At 32.8% G+C, this 20,780-nt stretch overlaps 1 protein-coding gene across 7 annotated transcripts in view; it reads right to left on the bottom strand.

Moving 5' to 3' along the window:
• LOC128993871 (protein phosphatase 1 regulatory subunit 12A-like) overlaps positions 1-20,780 on the bottom strand; it is a 96,520-nt gene that overhangs the window by 26,249 nt on the left and 49,491 nt on the right. For 6 of the 7 annotated variants that reach the window (XM_054417929.1, XM_054417931.1, XM_054417933.1 and 3 more), the window contains 4 exons: positions 20,509-20,628; positions 17,431-17,599; positions 16,278-16,387; positions 15,680-15,751 (listed from right to left, as the gene is read on the bottom strand). In XM_054417929.1, coding sequence (XP_054273904.1) covers positions 15,680-15,751; positions 16,278-16,387; positions 17,431-17,599; positions 20,509-20,628 — 471 coding nt within the window. The remainder of the gene's footprint in view (positions 1-15,679; positions 15,752-16,277; positions 16,388-17,430; positions 17,600-20,508; positions 20,629-20,780) is intronic. The other variant, XM_054417934.1, reaches the window with a different exon arrangement.

The following is a 20,780-nucleotide window of genomic DNA, read 5'->3' as shown; positions in this document are numbered from 1 at the left end:
TACTGGTTTTCAGTATTTATCTATTTAATTAAAAAAGACGGTCTAGTGGCCAGACGACCAAGTATCTTGTCGGTCTACTGGTAGGCTCCCTATGATTCCCGACCAAAATAATAAATGTCATTTAGACCTTAGCCAATTATGCAAGATAAGACAACACTTGTGCTAATGTTTTGTTGTTATTGCCGATGTTCTTGGAATACAAGAGGGCAAAAATGTTGGCAACGCTGTTTGAATGTCCACTAACAAATCTTCTTGATGTACGACCATCGCCTACACGTAATTAAGCACACACTCGTCTTGCAAGGTTCAAATCACATATAACAGAGACAGAACTGTTGAGACCAACTCTGATGCCAGTAACAGCAGTGATTCTGGGATCACAACACACCTGTCTAATTTCTTGCCTATTGGACGCAGCAAATTGCCACGTAAAGAAGAATCCATAAACACTAAAGATGACAAAGAACATCTCTTAGAATCCTTCCATTATAAATATCGCTACACACAAAGAAAGTCACAAATCTGAATACAAATAAGAAGAAAGAATAGGTAACAGAATTAATTTTAAGTTTCTAAGTTCATTTCCCATATTTTCTGCACTGGGTATAAATTTTAAAAAATGCATCACATTTTCACACTAAAAACACTGAGGCTTAAAATTAATAGTAAGTGGTAAGCACATGTTTTTTCACCACACTATGATGTTTTTAGCTGTTTTACATACGTTAATTGGTGGCTGAAAGTTACATTTTGCTGGCCATGCCAGCTGTCATCGTCATTTGGGGACCGAACAGGTTTTTACATCCCTAGGGCAGCAAGCAAAATCAGCTGCCCGCTTACTTTCTTAAAACATGAATGCATATTAAATACACAATCAGTATCCATAGTATAGATCGAATTGTTTTATTGTCACCGTTGCCTAGCAACTATTTATTATTATTTTAGCTGATTCCTCAAATTATTTCTTCACATAACCTTAAAGTTGTAGTTGTGTTGACTATCAGTGTGCATTATTATTGTGGTGAATAGTGGTAATAAGGTATAGTGTGGTGAAAAATAGCGTTCGTACCACGGACCGAAATGGTTTTGCAGCTCTCGATCGTTTCTCGACTTCGTCTCAACTTAGAAATATACTATTTTATGTCATTAGGAAAATACTCCTAATAAGAATTAGGTATTATGTAAATTTTGATTTATTTAATTCACACCGCTTACCAAATTGTTTTGGTTATTCTAGGTAGTGAGGTAAAATATATTCTTTTACATACGACAATGCTTCCTCAAAAAAATTATATGAACCACAAAACACTAAACTATGTGACATTAGAAAAATTAAATGATTTTACAAGAAAATTATCACATATTTACTGAATAAACAAGTAATTGAAAATAATGAACATGCTATGTAATTAAATTTAACCTATCCATATTACTTAGGCTAATGAAATTACAATTATTTAATAATTAATCTAATGACAAGTAGTTCAAGAATAATTATAGATTGAAATACTAACAAAAAAATCAAGAGAAATACACGAATGGACAAGTGTTGATGCAATCATGGTCCAAGCTAGAACTGAAATGATTCTATTTCTTATCTCAGTGATATAGATTGAACAAAACATTCATTAGTATCCAAAAAGAAACACACACTTTTGGCTGGTTGGCAGCCTAGAAAAACTTCTTAGATAACCTAATTCCATGATAAAAATTTGGATAAATTGAATAATGATAGTTATTTTTTACTAGCATGATAACTGATTTAAATGAAGGGAAAAACTCATTGTATTGGCTATTAAAAATACAATAATGCATTCTTTTATTTATTCTAACCAATATAATCCAATATATTTATTCTATTGTAATAGATTTGGATATCACAGTCAGTGATCCAGTTAATTATTTGTATAATTTATGTAAACAACAAAAGATAATATTTAAGTTTACATTTCAGATTAATATAAAATAAAATATTCAACAGAGCTGAAATTTTATCATTCTTTTGTTCTGGAGTTTTTATATTCCCTCTGTTCCTCTCATTCAGATTTTAAATTAATCTCCTTTTAAATGTTTACATAATATTAATTTATCAATTTTTAAATTTTTACTAACTTATTTATTTATTTTGGAACTCACCTCTGTTCTCTATCTACAAGAAAATAACATTTGGGGAATTTATGTTTGTTTTTGACTGATACAACAGAAATACAATAATGTATCAAACATCCAATCAAGAATAGAAAAATTAATAGACAGAATGTGAACATAAAAACAAATAATGGATGGCAACCTACTCAAAGATTTGTTCATTCTATTGTTATTAAACGAAAAGAGGAAAACTTTGTGAAGACGTACAAGATGGGCATAGAAAGGGGAAATGAGGAGTCCAAAAATATCCCAACACCTGGACCCACTGGTATACACACTGTTTTAAACACTGTTGCAAGTAAGGTTGAAAGGATTCCTCGCATTGCTCATTGCTTTTCTCAATTATCTCCCCAAAATAGAGTCCCCATTAATAAAGAAACTGTATACAAAAATCTTAGGAAAAAAAATTACAAAACGTAATACAATCAGATTGACAGTAGATTATCGTTAGCTTAAAGAAGGTGTTAAAGTGTGAAATAAAAAAATACTATTGAAAATTACTAATGGTGTTTAAGTCAAAATTTTAATTATTCTGACACATTCATGGAGTTAGGCTTTTTCCAATCAATGGTGTTAACTCGGATCTCTTCTCATATTAAAACAAGAATAAATGAATAAATCCTTGAATGATTTAAAAGCCAGTAAAGACTTGTTGCAAATCATCAAGAACTTAAATGAAATTAGCCCCTGATTGTCAGAAACACTTTACAACAAAAGTTCATGCATGCATATTAGTTTAGTTCTAAATATGACCTAAGTTTCTAACAGCAAAGAAGTAAAACACTAATGCCAGTGTTTCTCAGAAGCCGAGTTTTAAGAAAGGCAACTGAACTCAACAATACGCTTAAAGCAATAAAGGGAACCAACAATTGATGTAAGAGCCAAACTGGCTCTAACGTTTGGGTCTATTATTAGCGAGTGACTATAACCTCACTGACAGATTTTAGAACAAAATCCAAACAGAAACATCGACAAAATACACGCTTCAGAAATATCACCGAGAGGAATTCAGTTAGGGACGTTTGTATTTGAAATTTGGATTTATGTTCTTTGTCGAGTTCCATGGCCATGTTTTCTATATCTCACACGGAAGTTGCCAAGAGTTTGGAGTGTTTTCAAAATGTCAGAAGCTTGATTAATTTCGGTCTAATTTTGGAACGCAAACAAATTTACAAGTGAAAGAAACATTAATGAGTAAGAAAAATTATGTCTACCAGTTGGGGTTTCAATTAAAAATACTTATTTACTTGCTGAATATAATAGTTTTGAGTAATATTACAACTTAATCTGAACAAGTACTGATATAAAGTAGGTAATTAAAAACTAATTTTTACTTTTACGAGTTCTTGGAGACTTGCTGCCATCTTAGATATTTTCACACAGCTGCTGAAGAGTTATTTATCATCCAAAAATGTTTGTTCGGACACCAAAGTGATTACAATTTAAATATATGAGAGATTAAGAAATTTTCCTTGAAGTTTTGAATTGTTATCCAAGGGAGTCCATGGAAGCTAATGGCCATCTTGGATTTGCCTGCGATAAGAGCAGCAATTTAGAATTTTAAATAATGTTAATTTCAAACAACCACTGAAGAGTTAGTTACCATCTCAAAATATTATTTCAAATACCAAAGTGATTGTAATTTAAATAGGCCTATCTAGAGCACTGTGGGATTAGAATGTTCTTTGTAGTTTTTTAATTCTTTTATGACGTCTAGGATCCAAGGACTCTTAAGGCTTAAGTTAGTTTAAAATAAATTAAAAAGACAATTTTCACCAACATTAAATCAAACAACAAATACTGACAATCTTCCCAATATTTGAGATACCAAATTTTGTTGAATATCTTGTTGTGAGGGGAAGGGTTATATGACCAGCTAAAAATTTAAAATACAATTTTTTTCCAGTAAAATTAAAAATATTTAATCCCTTTATTTTAAGAACCTAGCTATGATTTAGATGAGCACCTATAACTCTTACCAGGTTCTTGAGATAAAACTATGTTCAATAAGGGATTACATTATTTGTTATTGGTATTAAAACCTTAACAAAATTACTTCAAAATAGTGTAGCATTTAATCAAATGTTTTCATTCTACAGTAGTTATCAGTAACATTTTATAATCCCTATTCACAATTAAGCCACAGTTAAGTAAGGAAATATTTTATTAGTTTATGGTATTAAGATAAGATATCAGTATCACTACTTTTTCATCTGTATTGAATTTAAAGAAATTACCTATGTTCTTTCAAATTTAATAGCAGTTATGGAGAATCAAGTTTTAATAACATAACCGGTAAAAATAATTAAAAACATGTTTTAACACATTTAAAGGAAAATATGGATTACAAAGTATTGTGGTTTTGACTCTGCTTTCAACTAGAGAACAGTCTGGCCTACACAAACCCAGCCATAGTTGGAATCACACACAACAAAGTGCCTAGACATCAAAACATCAACATAAATGCAAATATCCAGTATCCAATTAATCCATTATTAAAATCTATAATTAATATTATTAATATTTTTATTTTAGGTATTCAAACAATTGAGTTTTTAAAAGTTAAAAACAGTTTGATATACTAGACATTGAGTACGAAACTGTTTGTCAATTCTAAAAAGCGATATCTACTCCATTAATTACCCACCTATTTACCTACAGTAAAAAAGTGTTCCTACAGTTAGAGAGTTTGCGTATTTACCGCAATAATTTATGCATTTGTTATTGGTTACTTGTGTTTTGCTTCTACTTTGTCTTATATTTCTCAAACTCTACGAGTAAAGTTTTGAAAGTGTTATCTTTACTTTACTTTATTTGTTTACCATTTGCTCACAATTGACTCCTAAAATAGCACCTTTTTGTTTTTTCAAAGTACTTAGAAAGTTTTTTGTTCGAAGTGGAAATACAGTTAACGACATGCCAAATATTACACACACATACATAACAAGAAGCATTACCAATAATAATCTGAAACTACCCAAAGTAAATAATGCAATTTTTCGCCACTCTTTTCAATATCCAACGCCAAAATGCTATAATTATCCACCACTTCAAATAAAGAATAGTTTGAATTTAAAGCAGTTTAGCAAAGCAACGATAATTTGGTTTTCTTCTCAGCAGGTCATTAATTATATCAATAATATTCGGTTGTAATAACCTTCATTGTTTATAAATACCAGATGTCAGATAATCACCATCAGATGCACAGTACAATCGAAATCCAATGTTTTATAACAGATGCTAGACTAAAACTACAATTCATTTTAGCGGATAAGTTAGTATAAACAAACTGGTTACACTACTGGATCAAGTAGCCAGTCATATTTCTCTATATCTTATGTATTGTTATATTATTATTTTTTATGGGAAACAAACTTCATTCATTCACTTAAGTGCAGTTCCGCGTCATAACCAGGTGTTTGGATATTTTTAGAACCTCCCACTCAGAAGTTAATTACCACCACTTGGACAAAACTACTCATCTACTTCACTTCTATAAATCGCTTAGTCTACGTCAGCGCTCATTACTTTTTGCAGTTTTAAATAGGATCACCTATATTTAGGGTTAATTTTTCAAAGAATTAATTGCCATCTGCTTCATCGAGGAGGGTTTTCACGGTAATTTATCAGTCCAGGGTTCTGTTCAAATTCTTATCATATGTTTTGCACAATAATACTAATGCGAAACTTAAATCCACTTAAGCTGTACAACATTACCAGACTAACGATTAAAAAATGACGTCAAAATTGATTAAAGCAAAAACTATCAGTGGTAGGTTTAAGGGAGAAATAGTCTTAATCATAAGAATACTGATGATTTCATCCGAAATACCCTCTGAATTTAAGCAACTACAATTTCCTTAGTGTCTTGCTTTCGCAATCACAATTATAAGGCACTAGGGCAATCCCTGATTATCGTCGGTTTAAATGTAGAAAAAAACATGCTTTTCACACAGACAGATGTATTTTGTTAGCGCAGCAACGCGCGCCGGGTAACTGCTAGTAACAAACTAAATACTTATATTTTTTGGCAACACATATTTTTATTATTTTCAAACCGATGATTTCTACTCTTTTAATATATATTTGAGTAGTTTATTACAGAACCTAATCCCAAAAGAATACTTAAATTATCAACAAACTAATAACCGTGAGCTTGAAAATACATTGATTTATGATTGAGCAACAATCGTAAATTAATACTTATTTATCACTTGTTGAATAACTACAGTTGCAAAAGTCAAACAATGGTAAACATTAACAAGGAAGATAATTTAAAACTTGAATTGGATCCCCTCTAAATAAAATGTTGTCAGACTCGGTTCTTTATTTATTTATTTTATTTTTATTTATTCACTACATGTCATTACATCATTTGATAGGACATAAAGTCATATACAGGATAATACTAAAACTAAGAAATAACGAAAATGTCTTACTAAATTATTAATCTAACTTAACGTCCCTATTTAAATAACATTCGATAGAAACAAAATTTTTTGTTTTTAACCAGGTCTTCAGGGTGGATCTGAACTGTGTATTACTATCAATGTTTTTTATGCGCAGTGGTAACTTATTGTAAACTTGTGGGCCTATATATTGGGGAGATAAATAAAATTTCTCTAATCTATGGGTTTCAGGCTTAATATAACTCTTAAATCTAGTGTGATGGGAATGAATGGGTTGGTGCATGAATGAGGAGAGATTGCCTTTAACCCAATTTGAAATTTCTAAAATATAGTGATCATAAAATGTTAAAACTGAAAATGTTTGAAAAAGACTTTTACAAGGAGTTCTACGAGGAACTCGCCCAATAATTCTAATTGCTTTTTATTGAAGTTTGAATATTTTGTTGGAGTGGCATGAGTTTCCCCAAACCAGAATACCATATGTCATTATTGAAGAAAAATAAGCATGATAAACTATAAGCTGAGTCTTCAAGTCAACAGCTTGTCTGATAGCACGAAAAGAGAAAATACAGCGGCAATCACCTATACACAACTACAAAAAAATACACTATATACTATATATACTATGTGTATTTTAGTGTGTCATATGCAAGTATACCAGAAACAACACCTAAATGACAATGTAGTTTATATGATTTTTTATTGAACTATCAAGATTATCTCATATGATGTTAAATGTAAGTAACAACAAAGTAAGCGTAGGTCGGTTACGGCTGAGCTTTTGGTTCACATCACTTCACAACTCGTCTATTCGTGGCAATGACACGGTAACCTCATTAGCCACCAGTTCCAATACCCGTGATGTCCATTTAAAATTAGCCGTGCCACTGCCAGTGCTTTTGGCTTTTCACAATTCCACGCAAAAGGGCAAACATAAACACCCAATTTATTTGACCTTCCTGGTTTGGTTATTTTACAATAATTTCAAATTGCAAGTTAAACTTTCCAAACAATAATGAACAGTATTTGTTTAATGTCGCAACCGCAAAAGCATTTTTACAGTAAAATAAAGGTATTTAATTGTTTTTGTTATTTTATCACCATAGGCCTAGTAGTAGTAGTTTGTGTTTTTTTTTTTTTTTTTTTATTTAAGAGAACAGTATAAATAAAACATTGGTCTTGTAACTATCTAACTTCAACGTATTTTAATAAAGCATCATAATCAATAGCTAAATGATACATGAAAAATGGTAACCGGTTCAGAAATTAACCCTCATCAGGACCCATTACAATCTTTTCATTTGTTAAATATAATTAAAATTCAATTTCCTGTTAAAAAAATTTTAAGACAAAAATAATAAGAATATTATGAGGTAAAAAACATGGAGAAAAGTTGTTATTTCCCTACAGTAATAGCTTATTCCCTAAATGAAAAATGCACCAACAAATGTCATAGTACCAGGTGTTTTAGACAGAGGTTTACAACTAAATGGACGCGGGGTTCTAGGCAATGGGCCCTACATTGAGAATTTGTTAATACTGTATTCTGACTGATTTTTTTAGCTTCAAGCTTCAACACAGTTAAGATATGGCTAGAGTTTCCTCAAAGTAACAATCTATACTTCAACAAACTTTGAAAAAAGACAAACAACCTAATCTTAGATACGATTGGGGGCACAAACTCTCTGAGTTTTAGAAATAATAATTAATAATAATAAATAATAAATAAAATATAAATTAAAATAAATAATAAATTAATAATAAATAATAATTAGAAATAATACTCTACACAGTTTTCGGCTCAAGTTACAAATATGGGTTGCCCAGCTTAGATAACAATCAAAATCTATAGCAAACGATTTAACACTTAATCTAAAAACAGTACTGAGTATTATCAGTGTTCCCACTGACACTAAACCAGTGCTTGGCTTCACACAGCAACTGTTTGATAGTGCAAAGAATTCATTTAAGGTATCATGACTATTCAAAAAATGTGAATCAACCACCTAAATTAAAGAGGTAAAAGTCAGGCTCTTATCCAACTCATTAATCATAATGAAAAAGAGATCAGGATCCAAAACCAAACCCTGCGGCATTCCGCACAACACCTTACTCGCAGATGATAACACTCCCGCAACATCAACCTGCTGCTTGCGGTGAGATAAGTAAGATTTGAAAACATCAAGTTCTGTGTGCGCGCGGATGCCATAGTAGTCAGGTTATTTTAAGACCAAACCATGAGGAACGCAATCAAATGCTATACCAGGGTTGCCTGAGTAAGAGAAGCTCCTTCAAAAGAATTAAGGATGTGTTGCATTGCATTAAATATCTTACAACATTTATGTCACATTTCCCCGTTAGGAACCCTAATTGCCATCAGTTCTATAATTATTGTATTGTAATTAGTTGTGTAACATAAAAAAAACTAAAATAAGCGAAACATAAACAAGACGAGAACCTAGAAGAGGAATCAGGAAAAAGAATTACGAATATCTTACACATTACAAATGAGGACTGCTGTGAATTTTTCTACAGTTAAATGTAAACAGTTTATAAATTAAAATGTTGATTGTTAATTTTTAGAGGTCAAATAGGTATAAGGAAAGCTGCTATTAATTTGCATGGGATTAGCATTCATACAGTCAATAAAAGCAGTGTACAAAGTTTTATTTTAACTCGTCCCAATATTTGATAAATTAACAACAAATCAAAATTAACAAACCAATTTAATTGAAGTAAATTATAACATACACTAGGTTGAGGCAATGAACAAGGTTGCAAGTTTGATGCAACAATTACATAGACTCTGTGTGTCAGTCTAATCCTAAACCTGGTTGTAATGTATAAAGAATTATAGATTTACTATAAATTAATTCATTGATTCAATGTCTGTGTTTCATGACAAGCATGTTGAATTAATGAATTACCTCTTTGAATCTTGTAAAACATGACACAAATACTTATCAAAGCCATTTAATTATTTGTCTAGTTGATCAAAGGATACAATCGTTCAAATGTAAAAGACTAATATTCAATGGAAAAATAGCCATACTATACAAACTTATTGAACTGACTTGACTACTTCTTTCCACGGAAATGTTAAGTTAAATAAATAGTTTTAAAACAGTAATGACACAGTGACAAAAATAGAGGTGTGCGGATAGTGAAATTTTATTTCGGATCGGATTCGGATCGGATCGGATATTGGGAGGTTCGAATTCGGATATTTTCGGATTCGGATAGTTCGGCGCGGTTAATAATAAGCTGCATATGCATTTTTAGCGAATTTCCCTATAGGGAAGTAGCTATTACCGTAGGTGGCACGGTAAGACCTAGACCCGGGACCGATTTACTTTTTCATTTTGATGTCCCCAGAGGCCAAAAACACTATTCGTTCAAATTTTAATATGTGTATATATATATATATAGGCTATACGTCCGTGAACGCGATAACTTGAGTAATTTTTGTCCGATTTTGATGAAATTTGGTTTAAAGGTGTAAAGCGGGATAAACTTGAATGAGTTCGCGAACCAGCACGATCGGACCATGGGAATGGGGCTTTACGGGGGGTTTTATGGGGTAAAAATTGGTTTTTCTCACTTTTGACCCTCAAAACACAAAATTTCCCAATTTCTCTTTAGACCTTTTTAAAGAGCTTAAAAAAACAAATAATTTAGTATATAAAAGTATTTTTGTTCAATTATTAGTAACGGAGAAAATTAAAAAAATTGTAAATTTAAAATTCCCATGTTATTCTTATGGAGAATATTGTCAAATGTTGTAGTTTGCTTGTTTATGAATATATTTTGATCAAACTTGGCAAATTTATTTATTTTGTACTAAGCTATCAATATTTTACTCAAAAACACACTTTATTAGTTTCCTTGTAGCAGCAAACCTAGGTACTCGTTAAACCTAATGTTATTAAAATATATTTAACTGAAAATCAATTCAGACAAATGGAAATTCGCTTAGTCGGCAGGTTTGCTGCGGCGGGGGTATTAACCTATAAAGCATACACTGTAAAGCTGTGTAAATAAACTTAAATGACGATTTTGAATTACAGAGTTTCAAATTAGCCACGACCACAGTTTTCTCTCTCTTGAAAACCACAATTCACAACATTATTTTCAAAAGTTGGTTGCTTGAATTAAGTACACTAGCAACCAAAATCTTCACACAACACTTTAGCTCAGCAGGACTGATGTCAAAACGTTTAGGCTTGCTTACTTGAGGTTATGTTTTATGTTGTTTCCTGGTTCTCACAAGACAATGATTTCTATCTCAAGTTTATTTTCACATTGTATTTCCTTACGTTTTTGAAACTGATTATTGGCCTTAAGTGGCATTCTTGGGGTTTGCCAAGTATAGAAAACATCACTAATGCACTAAGCTGGGCTCTAGATTTGATGTTGTGGCAAGTTAATTAGGGCAATTAGGCTTTAAAACTCTGTAAAATGTGTGTATCCCTGAATTTATAAATTTCATTCTACACTTATTCACTGCCAAACATAATTCAGTAGAACCTTGATGAACCGAGAATCACACTAGCCTACAGCTTCATTACCCCAAGTAAAATACCAAGATAATTTTTAAAATTGTATTTGAATAGTATAATCTTAGTTTGTTAAAAATGGATTGTATATTCAACAATTATTGCAGTCCATTATTGTTATGCAGTATAGTCCAAAATTATTGTTTTTGATTTTTAACATCACAGTTCATTTGAAAAAATTAAAGTTGAAGCAGCCCAATGCCAAGTCACAATTGTGCAATAGTTTTTTACAAGCTTTCTCCAGACCACTGGGGAGGGTTGGGTCTGATAAGCCGTCTATTGTCTACCCCCAAGATGGTTCAACCCTCATTAGTGCCGCTTGGCTGCACTCAGTGGGGGACCCAATACCACAAATCAATCTTTTAAATGAATAAAAATATTTGGTAATAATTGTTTTATTGATATTCACCTTGAAATTTCAATAAATTTTGTGTTAAATTTGACAAAAATCGGCCAATTAATTAATACAGTACCGATAAAGTACATTGGTAATTAAATAATAGGTATAAATTAACCGATTTTCGTCAAGTTTTACCCCCTGCTGTGCGCTATGTCACAACAGCTGATAACGACATGGGTGATTAGTAACCATAGCAACTAGGCAACTTGTTGAATGCTGATGAAGGGAAACCCAAGAAATAAAAGAACAAAGAGAAAGTATAATGACGTTATCTTTATACCCTTTTTACAATTGCTGTTATTGTTATTGTCATAATCTTTATTCTAAATAGTCAGCTGTTGATAAATAATATAAAACACTTGTTATTGTTACTTTTAAAAACATTACATTACAAAAACATCTATGTTGTAAAAATAAAGTTATATAAGTTACAATGTGCGTGTATTTTAATAGTACGGTCACAACACTTTTTGGCGACGAGTAAAAACCGAAATGATGACATTTTACATGTTCAAATAATCTGTAATTATTATTCAATCTGTTTCAATCATTCAACCTACACTACTTTCATCACATTTGACTGAACCACAATGGATGCTAACCAATTCAAGGAATTCCTACAAATTTTTCAACAGCAACAACAAGAACAGTTTCAACAATTATTCTCACATTTCACAAGGCATGAGAAGTCGGAGGTATCAGTAAGTCTTACAAATATTGCTCCATTTGAACATTTCGAACCTAGACGTGAAAAGTTTTGTAATTATCTAGAACGTTTTGAAAATTACTATACTCTGAAAGGCCTGACTCAAAAGGAAAGTATTGCTCAACTCTTATGTGTATCTATTGGGTCAGTACATTACAATGCCCTATCAGCTTTTCTAGGCCCAGAGAAACCAATAAAAAACTTACCTTACGATGATCTTGTCAAAGTTCTAACTCAATTGCTTGTTCCTAAGAAAAATGTAGTCGTTTCTCAACATTACTTTTTGAACATTTATCAAAAGAATGGTCAATCAATATCAGATTTCGTAGCCTCACTTCAGCGAGACTTGGTCGATTGTGAGTTTACAATTAAATGTGAATGCGAGAAAACAAATTCAATCTCTGATGTATTTTTACGAGCCCAGTTCATCCGTGGCCTTCGAGATGATTGGCTTAAAGAACAGATTTTACAATCAAATCTCTCTAGTTTTGACGAAATACTCAACAAGGCTATTGCTTTAGAGGCATCAAAACTTGACAGCAAAGAACTTTCTAAACCTAATCAGACATCAAGTTTTAACAATTTTACTTCTACCGAATCTACTAATGTGATTTCCAGCAGTTACAGAACTTCTAGAAACCGTTCGAAAGATCCAGGAAACAGAAGATTAAATGCAAACAACAGATCTTCACCTGAAAACTACAAGTCTAGATCGTCTAGATCTGTCTCCCGAAAAAGGTACATCGACTTCAAGGCCTTGGGAATTGAAAACGTATGTTTGCGTTGTGGTAGAAATAGTCACAAGGCAAGTAACTGTAGAGTAGATTATAAGACGCTCTCGTGTAATAACTGCAAAAGGAAAGGTCATGTATCAAAAGTTTGCATTCAATCACTACTCAAAAATTACTAATAGTGAACAGTTCAATCAACCTTTTCATGACCCAACATACGGCATTCATAGCATGAATTGTACTGTAGTAGACCTTTTTGAAATGACTCCTGATCTCGACAAATACCTCATTGATGTAGAATTAAACGGCAAAAGTCAACGTTTTAAAGTCGATTCCGGTGCAAAATTTTCCCTACTTTCAGAAAGTGATTTCAAGAAACTCAAGCTTGGCCTTCCCCTACAGAATTCTAATGTTTGCTTTTGGTCATACACAGGTAACATCATTCTGTTGGAAAGGTATTTGTTACTGTATCTTACCATGGTAAACAGATAGATGGTGAACTACACATCGTACCTGCAGGACATGACGCTTTGTTAGGTAGACAGTGGATTAGAGGGTTAGAAATCGAGCTTCGACAGGTGTACGATGAAATGTTTCAGAAACCGTCAAACCATGTTTCGATTGACAGCGTAAACTCGATAAACACTTTATCAACCAAACTAAAAACATATTCAAGTTCAAAAGAGAAACTAATCGGAGCTGAAGTTAACCAGCTTTGTTCTCAATCACTTTTTCAAGTATCCAACTATGAAACATCTTCAATGACAATCAAAGAAGAGACCGAAAAAGACCATGAAATGAATGGAATATTTCAAACCCTGAAATACTTCTCTACAGACTCAGAAAAACACCCTAAATTAAACCCTATTTTAAAACCTGTTAGATCGATTCAAGAGGGGGAGAGAGTGCAAGTTCAAATATTCTCTAACAACAGACAAGTTTGGCAGTTTGGAGTAATTAAGAAGAAGCTAGGAAAAAGGCACTACATAGTAACACTCAATAGTGGAAGAAACGTCAAGAGACACATTAACCAGCTGAGACCAACTATCATGAAAGAAAAGAAGGTAACATTTGGACCTGAACAATCGTTTGATGTATCAAGACTTCCAAACCAAACTCCATCGTATCCTGATCAAATACCCGACCATATTGAACCAGAACCAGACCACCCTACAGAAGTTAACATTCCAGTTCGCTCTCCACGACCAATAAGACAACGACGACAGCCACCTTGGTTACGAGACTTTATCATTCAAAAATAGTTTATGTTCTTCTCAATAAGTGAGGGAGAGTGTCATAATCTTTATTCTAAATAGTCAGCTGTTGATAAATAATATAAAACACTTGTTATTGTTACTTTTAAAAACATTACATTACAAAAACATCTATGTTGTAAAAATAAAGTTATATAAGTTACAATGTGCGTGTATTTTAATAGTACGGTCACAACAGTTATTATCTTTATGTAAGATTTTATGATTTTGTTTTATAGGTTTATAAAATAATTCTTTTTAACCACGGGAATATCAATTTATAGTTTATCGACGTGCTTCTCTTCTGAAACAGCAATACCGGATGCATAATAAAAGTCAATGACCTTAAATATCATGATTGTGCAATATTGTATTTTGATGTTGAAATTCAAATCATGACAAAAGTTTGTATATTTCCCCTGGTCCCTATCATTTAATCATTCAATATACACAATCAATGATAAATAATCGTGGTTAGTTGTAATTTTATTTTTGATTATTCATAGCTTCTACACAATAAGACAATACAAAGTCAAACCGGGCAATGAATAGGTACCCGAAAAACAACGTATCTTGTCCTGTGATTGGAATACTACTCGCCAGTCCTTTAGATTTAGGAAAGTAGTGCTGGTCAGCTTCAAGGTCGTAACCCACCCTTCCCCCCTCACGGCCCACTCGACTCACTGTTGCTAGTTGCTACCCGTTACCCGGGCTCCTTTCGAGGTCAATGCCCAAACCCTCCCACCCTTCTATTGTGTTGCCTTCTATTGTTTCTATTTTGACTTTTTTCGGGAAACATTAAATGTATTGTTTACGTAACAGAACAGAAGTAGGCTAGATTTTTATACTTTAAAACAGTACTGTAAAAAAAAACTATTACACATAGCGCCCCTAGTATCAGGTGACATGCACGAGTTGTGAGTTGACCATAGTAGTTCTTTTCTGTTTTATGTCTGTTCGTTCCAGACAAATCTAATCGTAAAGCAAAGCAGCCGATAACGACGTTGATAACGACTATAAACTAGAAATCGGTATTGCATCATACGGCTTCTTTGTCCTTTGCTGTTACGTCGTTGTTGGAAACGTATTGCTGTAATTTTGTTCTGGGAAACTAATGATGGTTATGAAGATTTAGTTCTTCTGTCCAAAACATCAAAATATGTTGTCTATCCGAAAAAGTTGGATATATAACGGATAGTGTCGGATATCAAATTTGGGCTCGGTTCGGATACGGATATCCGAACCGAACCGAATCCGACCCGATTTTTCGGATATCCGCACACCTCTAGACAAAAACCTATCTATAATCCACAAAACAACCTAACTACAAAATTGACTTTGACCTAGTTTACACAAAAGAACCTTTTAAGTGTGTTTGACTAGAGACAAATGGTTAACAATATTTTTTTTTAATCGTTAGTGTTTACAGTAACTATAGGTTAATGAAGTACAAATACATTCACACAAAACACTGACCTCTGTATTGTTGACATGAACGTCTTCACCATCGACTCCACCAGCATTGTCCTGTCTGTCAGGATCAATCTCCTGAAACATTACATATTACCATGTAAGTTGTAAAATGTAATCCTTAGTAAAGATTCCAGAATGAAAATAACCCTACAACCATCTAGTGTTGTCAATCACTGAATTTTCATACTGTGTTGGTGTAAAACTTACTCAAATATGTAGTAAAAGGCTAATAAAAAATGTTAAAATCTTTTTGAGATTTTTGCTTACATCTATTGCGGTACTAGTACATTATAAAGCTAACTATTTAACTGGGTAAGATAGCCAGTTAGTTATAGATCGATAAATTTAACTATAAATTGAATTGATACACAACTAACTTATCAAGAAAACTTATTCTTTGGAACTCTTAAATTGGGTAACATTGTATATATCCACTCCATCTTCCTTAATGTATTCCTAGGCAATGTGCTTTTTCTTCCAAAAACTAACCTACTATGTGCTTTATGTATTACGCAATTCTAGAGAGGATAATAATAAATTTTGTGTATTTATCACTTTGGTTCACAAATGGATAAGGAATATGAATATGTCCGATACTTACATCCATGTCAACATGGACCACTCCTGTTGATCTTCTCTTGGGTCTTCTTCTTCGCTGGATCACAGCCTGGGTTGCCTGAGCGTTCCTGATGTCGTTTTCCTTGTCTTGATCTGTAACAAGGCAAATTATATCAAATCAGTTCTTATTACTTCCTACTCCAGTGGGTATAAACAGCCTTACATGTAGATCAAATATGCAATAAATGTTATAAATAATGCAAGTTTGTATGTATTTTTATTTTTTTGTGTTTCAACTGTATTTTAAATTTGTTTTTCAACTGGCTAAGTCATCACCAGTTTCAAATAGACAGAACAACACACTGGCGTCTGTTTCTGTCTACTAGCAGACAGACATTGTTTTAAATTTATAATCCGGGTAATTTTATCTGAATGCTGTCTATCATTTATTCTTTTTGTTATTTTATAATGAAGGAATCCCAAAACAGACTTTTCCTTGGGGGCCCTACATTTTCTCCCAATTACTTGCACAAGATATAAAAATCATCTCGGTATAATTTTTACGTTTCTTTATTATGCATATTATTGTAATTGAGGCAGTGTTAATTTTTCCTCTTAGTCAGTCTGACACAAGGGACGTTTAGTAAAAAAAATAATATATCAAGTTCCTTTTCATGTATATTGGGCATTATCTTGTAGTTTAATTACTGTAATTATTATATTACTGTGAGAACATAAATATTCTTACTCTTATATTGTTATTGTAGGGAGGTAGTGTGTCTAGTTTGCATTGTGTAGCAGTCAATTGCCTTTACCCTAAACCCTGTGTTACCTCGGAACCTCTTTTTGTTCAGTCACTTTACTTTTACTTCCCTTGTCCGAAATGTCATTAATATGTCTCTAGTTCTTAGGATAGTTTGATTAATAATAATTATTTTGGTTAAAACTGTTTACGTTAATACTAGAAGTTTTCCTTCAAAAAACTAAAAAACTAATAAAGTTTGAAAAATTACTGCATTTTTCCAAATTAAATTCTAAAATTATTTATGTATGTGCTAACTAAGGAAGCCAGCTGCAACAGAATGACCATTGTTCTAATTTCTTGTGTGAATCAAATTAGTTTTACTTTAATCAATTCATTTGAGAGAAGTTCTATATCTCCAAAGCTTTTAAAATGTCAAATCTGCTTTATTTACCTTTGTCATCAGGTGGACGAGAGGGTCGTCTCAGTGGCAGTGTGACGGATGTATCCGCAGGGTCTGAGGCAGGGCGAGGGGTAGTGGTGACCGAGGGACGTCTCAGAGCTGCCTCCAGTGCGGGGGCGGACGCTCTGCTCGGCTCTGTTCTTGCGTCTTCCAACATGAACTGTAACATCAGATCAACATCAATTAGACAGAGAAAATAGTGGGACTGTTCAGTATAGAACGAATTTCCTGAATTTTCCATTAAAACACACATCACACATTTTACATTAAATTCTTTGGTCATATTATTGAAGTTTTGGTAAATTAACACACTGCACTATTCTTAGTCCTATAATTGGTTCATACGAAAACTTAAAAGATACAAAAAGACAGCCCTATTCTTAAGACCCGCATTGAAAACTGTAACTCTTGGACGTTTCTTAGGACAATTTTGATTTGTTACATCAGCTATAAAAACTTGTTCCATTAGCATTTACTGACCACAGACAAACATTTTGACAAGTAGGGTTCACAGTTCACAAATAAACACGTTTTCAGGAAATTCCATAACTGGGATTCCTTCTTGACCCTTTCCCTTTCAGTGATGCAAGATTTTGTAATGTTTATCAATAAAGTTACAATATCAAAGCACTATCCAATGAAAATTTGTATGATGCAAGACAAATTTTAGACACATCATTTAGCGTAAGTTTTCCTAGGCAAGTACAGTAGACTCCCTCTTATCCGGTAACCGGACACCTTTTAACCGGGCTAAACTCGGCGGAAATTACATCTCTTTAGCCGGACAATTTTTATCACCACATCGGTTTAACCGGACTAGAATTGGCAGGAGGTGGGTGGTACTGAAACGACTGTTCTTGTGGGAAAGTTTTGAGACCAGTAATCACGTGTCTAAAGACAATGCTCTCCCAAATTTAAGTCAAATGCTGTATCATACAGTATGTATCTAAAGGTCCGTTTTTGAGGACGTCAGTTTAACCGGAAAAACCATTATCCGGACTGGCCTCGGTCGCGAGGAGTCTGGATAAGAGGGAGTCTGCTGTACTGCTAAAATATAAAACCAGTGATGCAAAGTTTTTAAGAAAGTAAAAAAAGTTAACTACAAACATAGAGAGTGTTAACTTATTGGTAGACTTTGTAACCTTATAATAAATTTTAAAATGTATGATGTTCCTGCCTTCAGAGTTTGATTATGATAAACAGTTAAACTATTTCCTAAAAACATCCAAGGCACAAACATGTTCAAAAGTGAAAAAAATAACATTCCTGTACACAAGTTTGCTACTAGTACACACAAGTGTATTTTAAACTGTTAGGTTACATGATACACATATTATTATACCAAATCATGCAGGTTAATAGTACAGCATTCATGATACAACATGTTTGATAAAAAATTGGATTGAATACCATAATTAAATGGAATTCTGCAGCCTTATTAAATTTACCAAAAGTAAGGGCAATTTAACTCAAAAATCCAAACGAGCACACACAAATATGATTTTTCTAATTATTAAACAAGCAATGAAAATTTATGGGGAAAATGTTTAAAATTAGTTGTTGGTATTTTATTCAGGAGTAATATCATTGACTATTAGATGTCAAATGTAATAAATGTAATAAATGTGTAATAAATGTAATAAATGTGATGATGTAGAAATTAAAGAATAAAAAAACGTTTCCCCAGACAATGTATAACAATGTTTTATTGAGGGATTAAGCACACGTTATGTTATGTAATCATCTAGAACTTACTATCAATAGATCCATGTTGGTTAACTGATTTTATACAACTACAGTTAGAACTCCAACTATCCTAATCATCCTGCATCACTATGGTCATGAAGGGACTGTACAACATTCAGATAATAAAACATTTGGATAGTTGATTTTTGACAAAATTTGGGGTAATTTACAGAAAATAAGTCCAGTTAAACCGAGCTTTACCTATAGCGATAACAGAACACATTTGCAAAGATTTCGCGATCTTTTCCATACTTCGGGAGATAAAGATGATGTCCATAAGACAGCGGAAGATGTACAAGATTTAGCCGCGGTTGCAAAAAACAATGGAGATGTTTTCATGACGGTGGGGTAAGATGATGGATGATGGTGTCTACACAACTGCAGGAGATAATCAAGATTTGCTGGCAATAACGTAAAACGATGACGATGTTTCTGTAACCATGGGAGACGATGATATGTCTACACGTAGAGGTTTTGGATTTTGCTGATTCTTTCTGGAAGCGATTGGGATGATCAGCGATTCGGAAAGTTGGAGTTCGCATAATTTGGAGTGCTACTGTAAAACAAATTTTATTTTAGTCCTGTGAAAACAGCCATCAATTTCTTATTTGTGATTCCTAATCAATCAAATAAACACAACAAAAATGTATTTACGACTTTATGAAATATCAAACCACAGAAATTCAATGACAAAATTTAAAAGTGCAGATCATAACAATAAAGTAACTTAATTTTAAAAAATAAAAGTGCAGACAAAAAGTATCCAACTAATTTCAATTGTGCTAGAAATATCGTGCAGTAAAACCATACTAGAAGATAGAAGATATCATACGGTATGATAAAAGTTACTACAAAAAAAATCCAAAACAACTAAAAAAGCAGTAAAAATACAAGTGTGCATCTGCGCCATTTTACCTTGCCAAACCTAAAATGTTATTACCTAGACTATAAAAATATTTATACATATCACTTTGTACATGTTGTGTATATAACGATTGCATAGATATCCAAAGGAAAAATTGAATAATTATCTTAATATGGTAAAGAGGAAACAAATATATCAAAATGTAAAGAATCAATTATTTTCCTATTTAAGGCCAAAATCCACAGTAAAGGTAGCGAAATTCACGTTTTTGGGGTAACGGATAACAAAAATTGACATTTAAAATGTGATTTTTTCTTATTGGGCCATTAAAACAGATGTCATTTCAATAAAATTATTTGCTGTTAAAAGTGTAAATAATTTCTGACACATCAACATGTTTAGGTTTGGCTGGGTGCGTGAGTCACTGACATTGACACAGACATGCGCCAGATAGCCACCTTGCTGCCGTTGTCTACACGGAGGCGCCACGAGGGCCGGCGCTCGCCCGACTGTGCCACTGTAGGTTCCGCCGTCGTGATTGTGGCAGTTATGTGTAGCGGCTCTTCACTGTCCGGCGACTAGTAACACCACCATAACCTTAGATTTTCAGTACCCCTTGCATTCAGACAGTTTAGAAGAGTTCAAGTTTAATAAAGAGCAATGTTTGTTGTTGTTTATGACACTATTCATGTACTTTGTGCTTCAATTAATAAAGAAATATTGAATTGAA

This window comes from Macrosteles quadrilineatus, unplaced genomic scaffold (assembly GCF_028750875.1).
Source record: "Macrosteles quadrilineatus isolate MER2022 unplaced genomic scaffold, UCM_ALF_1.0 Scaffold_5__1_contigs__length_97177068, whole genome shotgun sequence".
NCBI lineage: Eukaryota > Metazoa > Arthropoda > Insecta > Hemiptera > Cicadellidae > Macrosteles > Macrosteles quadrilineatus.
The sequence above is the reverse complement of the archived record's forward strand: the minus strand, read 5'-3'. Positions and strand labels throughout refer to the sequence as shown.